The sequence below is a fragment of the Anneissia japonica genome, unplaced genomic scaffold (genome assembly GCF_011630105.1).
Source record: "Anneissia japonica isolate Jap-2015-1 unplaced genomic scaffold, ASM1163010v1 scaffold9_len2422644_cov172, whole genome shotgun sequence".
Taxonomy (NCBI): Eukaryota; Metazoa; Echinodermata; class Crinoidea; order Comatulida; family Comatulidae; genus Anneissia; species Anneissia japonica.
In genome coordinates, this window is record NW_022758107.1 from 1974324 (window position 1) to 1980143 (window position 5820).

A 5820-nucleotide genomic window follows, 5' to 3' on the forward strand; every position below is an offset into this window, starting at 1 on the left:
GGGCCATTTTTACCTACCTGTCTTATGGGGCCATTTTTACCGGGGCCATTTTTTCCAGGGCCATTTTTTCCGGGGCCATTTTTTCTGGGGCCATTTTTTCCGGGGCCATTCTTACCTACATTCGTTTTCGACTCCGTGTGCGTATTGACTGCCTGGAAGAATGTCGGCTGCTAAATATAAAAGACTGCTAAATGGAATTAGTAGTGGGAAAAATTCTCATCGTTGTACAGCGTCCTACAATTCTATCTACTGTATATTCTTTGACTCTAGTATTTGTAAGCCTACTATTTTATGTGTAGCATCGGAGATGTAATAAACCAAAACTTATGTGCGACAATGTTAACATTTTGGCGTCCGCCTTCTTTAGATAAAATTGTGATGCTGCATAATGAATAAGGCAAGCTATATAGGCCTTCGGGGGTGAACAAATTCAGCTAAAATTAAACAATACGGGGTTCATTAATTGAAGCTTTTTATCCACTGTTAAGCAATGGGTGTAACCGTAGAGATTTCTATGGAAACTTTTTTATCCATTGTATATAATTAAATGGTACTCATTTCATAGCTGCGAAAGAAAATACAGGCCATCCTGAAATTACGGGGGAAATCCCATTGAGACCGTACATGTCGAATTTCGTGTAGGGTAGGGATAGAAATGAGTTTATAATCACACATCACCAAGTAGGCCTAAAAATACTTGTGTATCAGTATATGAAATTAAAAAAGAACATTTTAGTTGCATTGCCTGAGTTCATTGACGTAGAGGTAAGACAAGGTACTGTAGTCGGAATCACAGAGACAAATACAAGTAGTTAATTTGGCTAGCTGCCAGTTTTTAATCAAGTCCACAGCCAGGAGTTCGTGCTGTGTGAATTTGCCTGAAAGTTTCCCACACCAAGAAGATGTTACTCCTAGTACAAACTCATGAATCCTGACTATTCGACTAACAACTTGAAAGAGACCCGTCGTAGATCTTTTTGTCGTGGTTTTGTTCGCAACAAAATGGTAGGCCTACGTGTGTTTATTCATAAATTTGATCATATTATATTTTTGTTCATTTTCTAATTAGGTCCTGGCCTAAATTTTAAGTGCAATGTACGGTAGTTTTAATCCTATAATATGATGACAATAAGCCAGGCCTAGGCTAGGCCCCGTTGGCGTTATGCACGCAGCATTGGCCTAAGGATATGCGGATGCCTACTTGTAGCGGGATAATTTCTATGGAACGCCAAGCACGTCTCTCAGTGAATGTAGTGCGTCTCTCAGTGAATGTAGTCGGCTTGCCGATGTCATCAGTGAATGAACACCCCCCCCCCCCCCTCCAACATATTCATCACACAGTCTTGTCAATAGTTGATTTGCTCGTATTGCCGTTCGTGATGTATAATTGTGTAATTGAAAATTAGAATTTTGATTATTTTATGTACTATATTTTTATAAAAATATATGAAGTTGTATAATTGCAAAATCATATTAAAAATGTAATTTTATGTACTACATTTTTATAAAAATAAATCGTATTAAAAATGTGTTTATTTACGTTTGGTTTGCAGCGTATTTCAATTAACTTATTCGTTATTTGTACTATTTTGTTAAATTACTTATTATTTATTATATATAAGTTTAACAAATAGTACAAAAATAAAAATATATAAATTATAAAACCATATTAAATACTGTATAATAATATAGGCCTAACACATTTAAATTTATTGTTTATAGTCATGCAAAATCATATTAAAAATGTAATAACTTGATTATTTTTTACGTTTGGTTTGCGGCGTATTTCAATTAACGTATTCGTTATTTGTACTATTTTGTGAAATTATTTAATTTAATTAAATTTATTATATATCATTATATATAATAAATGATAAAAATGTATGGAGTTTTTTTTTTACTATCTGGCAAGCCGACTGAATTAGACAGATGACTATAAACAATAAATTTAAATGTGTTAGGTCTATGTTATTATACAGTATTTACTATGGTTTTGTAATTTACATATTTTTATTTTTGTACTATTTGTTATACTTATATATAATAAATGATAAGAATGTATGAAGTTTTTTTTTACTACCTGGCAAGCTGACTGAGCAAATACTCACAAAATTTAAATTAAAACGATAGAAAGAACAAGTAAATAAATTAAAATACGTCCCAAAAATATTTAATAAATCAGTGCAAAAACCGAGTATTAAATAAATTGAAATAATTGAGTAAATAAACTGAAATACATCCCAAACAACAGTACTAAGAACGAATAAGTTAATTGAAATACGCCGCAATTAACGCACTACATTCACTGAGAGACGCGCTTGGCGTTCCATAGAAATGACCGGCGGCTCAACTTGTCGGCGGCTCAACCAGTCATAATCCCTTGTAGCTTGCAAAGGCCATTATTTAGGCATAATTGGGCAAACCTGGCAGTAAGCCAACAGTAGCCCAGGATTGGTTATTTAGGTAGGCATAGTATTTTCTTCATTTATTTATTTAATACCAATGCATCTACTAAACTAGCAATACACCATGTCAGCTGGTATTTCTAGGAACTGAAGTGTGGGTGTGTGTGTGTGTGTGTGTGTCCATGGGAGGGGGAGGGGAATGCCAATTGTCCAACAAGTGGGAAGGGAATATATTACTCTAATAATAATTGATTAATAATATGTGGTTGCAAATAAAAATCATAAACAAACAATTATTCCCACACGAATATACTGGTAATTATTGTAGGTTTAGAATGGAAGAATTTTTAAAGTCAAGACAAGTTCCAGAAGACCAAATATCCCACCTTCTAAATGACAAGGTAAGCTTTGTTTTTAAACTTACCAGTTTTAATCGTACTCAACGTCCATAAAGTGAATGGTTGTATGTGGATAATAGCACATTTTTACATGCTTTTTATGATCATAGAAATCAATTTTGGGTGTAATCGTTTTAATTAGTTTATAATTGTTTTTTATGTCGAATTTTGTTAATATTTCTCAATTCAGCCTTTGTGTTGCCACGAAATATGTTTCGATGTGAATAAACCAGAATAAATATATAAATAAATAGCCTAAAGTAATTGATTTTACCCAGCTGAACGGAAGAAGGAAACTCCACTTTTCAGTCATCATAAGCCCTTGTTTTTTGTTTTTTTAAACTGAAAATTGAAAAAAAAAAACAAAAAAAAAACCACTGAAACTAGGCAAAATTTTACTGTTTACTTCATGAAAAAAAAAAACTATTAAAATTGGTCACTATAATGAATTATTGTGATGTTAAATAAACAAAGTTAGCTATCAAGGAGCGACGTTGTTTTTTATTGGGACCTTCGTCCCTTCAAGGCTTCATTTCGATCCAGCTAACCGTAGATTTCTATTGTGGTACGAAATTCGTAGGAATATCCTGATGCATTAAAACAAAAAGCTGTAAAACGCTACTTCTTCATGTTCCTACAATACCCTATTAATGGACATTTAAGTAGAATTTTTATAAGATATGGGTTTCCAAAATCTAACAAAAATAATGCACTGTACTGTGTGGACTTTCTGACCTTTTTGACGCCCACCCACCATGGGTAATGCGAAAATTCACTTGTCACATTTTTGTATGTCTTTTGGATGGCCCATACATTTCGTATGAGTGCCACTGTATTAAAAGCGAATCTGATAAATTGAATTGAACTGAACAAGAAAGAACAGTAGCTGTGGACGATTAACGCATGGGCTACCTCTCTCTGTTCTAAATTAAGAAAACCTCCCAACCTTGTTACATTGTCATTGGATTTTAAAAGTCACCATCAGCTCCCTAGATTTAACAATTTTGTTTCAGGGTTCAGTTTGTATGATTCTGTCTTTCTGCATTTAAGGGGTGATTAAAATATCTATGCAAAAATATAAAAACTATTGTATATTTGCTGGAAAAAAATGAATATAGGTACGTATAGGATTAAAAATTTCCATTTGCATATAGGGCCGTGACTGTGCGTTTTGAAATGTAGTTTATATTAAAACAATTGCAAACCATTAACAGCTTGACAATGGAATGATGGGTGGGCACCTTACTGGATAAACAATTTCTGAATTTCTTTTGATTATCTGGATATGATGTTCATTTCTTGGTTGAATGCTGGTTCGAACATGCTCAAAATGAGACAAGCTCGAAATCCAAGAAAAAGAAATCCAAGAAATGCTTTGGTATATTTTAAAGTTGATAAAACAACTTCCATAGTACCAACAGCCAAGGTTGTTCAGACATCCGACTTATTAAAAATCGGTCAAGAAGTAACAGTAAATTGGACAACTCAGCAGCAGTTTACTGGGGTAATTAAGTTTCTACCAGGTATGTGACATTTTCTATAGGCCTATCCTTAGTTTTGATACAGCAGATCATGAACGATGATGTTGTATTCGGTATACACGTAGTATACAAATATTGTTCTATCCTGTTTATACGTTTGTCGAGGGGACTCTATGGCAGTTATGACCATTCAAAATAATTTACAGTAGGCCTATACTTTTTTTTTTATTCATGCTAATTTTTGTTACATTTTACTTTTCTTAGATTCAAATGCCGAGCTGTTGCAGAAACAGAAAGATCTAGTGTTGGGCGACGACAAGCCATATGATTCTTCAGAGGCTGTAGACGTAAGTGACAAATTAAACTTCATTCTTAAAATCGGTTGCGCGAACAACCGTGATGCATAGAATAGAACACATTTTGTATTATCTCTTTTCTGTTTGTAATTCATTGTAGGACTGTAATTTAAATACGCGTATACTAATGATAGACCTATATGCTTTGGAAAAGGTACGGTACCGTTCTAATAATATACCCATCGTTCTCTTATTCCCTTCTGATCTGCAATGCCAATCTTGACAGATAACGTCACGCATATTCTGGCACTTGGTGAAGTTGACGTAATGCCTTATTGTAAGTATGCAATTCACAGTTTCCTGCACATTTGAATTAGATTTTTTGAAGTGCTATAGTACTCCTATTTGAATAACTGATGACAATTATAATCCATAAAATACAAAATAGGCCTATTGGTGCTAAATCCAGTTTAAACAATCTGTAAACTTTCAATTGATGAAATTATGTAGGTAGGGAAATAATATTATAATTTACAATCACAAAGTAAAAGTCTTCATTTTAGGTAATTAGACCTACGCTTAATGAAATAATAGAAAGTTAATTCCAAGTACAATCACGAAGCAAGTTAAAATCTTAAAATAATACAGTAATTACAAACACAATCACAGCACGTTCATTTCCAAATTTTCAAGGTGTTACATACATCTTTCCGCGTCGTATATTTTCCATTTTCTCTAATAAAACTTTTATTTTTGCTCTTTATTACTAAACCAACGCTATACTTTCTGTTTTACCCCTCAGGATTCTAGTAAATCAGCTTCAGTAAATTCACTGCCGAACACACTAAATACTGTCTCTTATACACATCTAGATGTGTATAAGAGACAGGGGAATATATTACTCTAATAATAACTGATTAATAATATATGTGGTTGCAAATAAAAATCATAAACAAACAATTATTCCCACACGAATATACAGTACTGGTATTTATTGTAGGTTTAGAATGGAAGAATTTTTAAAGTCAAGACAAGTTCCAGAAGACCAAATAACCCACCTTCTAAATGACAAGGTAAGCTTTGTTTTTAAATTTACCTGTTTTAATCATACTCAACAACCATAAAGTGAAAGGCTGTATGTGGATAATAGCACATTTTGGCATGCTTTTTATGACCATAAAAATCAATTTTGGGTAGGATCCATGCAGATTGAAGTCGTTATGGTGGCCATCTTGGATTT

At 33.2% G+C, this 5820-nt stretch overlaps 1 protein-coding gene across 1 annotated transcript in view; it reads left to right on the forward strand.

Annotated features, from left to right (window-relative positions):
• The first annotated feature begins 4133 nt into the window (after positions 1 to 4133).
• The window catches only part of LOC117125138, a 21774-nt gene continuing 20087 nt past the window's right edge, over positions 4134 to 5820 (forward strand). Inside the window, exons 1-3 of the mRNA XM_033271538.1 lie at positions 4134 to 4326; positions 4549 to 4631; positions 5383 to 5403. Of these exons, the coding sequence (XP_033127429.1) occupies positions 4134 to 4326; positions 4549 to 4631; positions 5383 to 5403 (297 nt within the window). The remainder of the gene's footprint in view (positions 4327 to 4548; positions 4632 to 5382; positions 5404 to 5820) is intronic.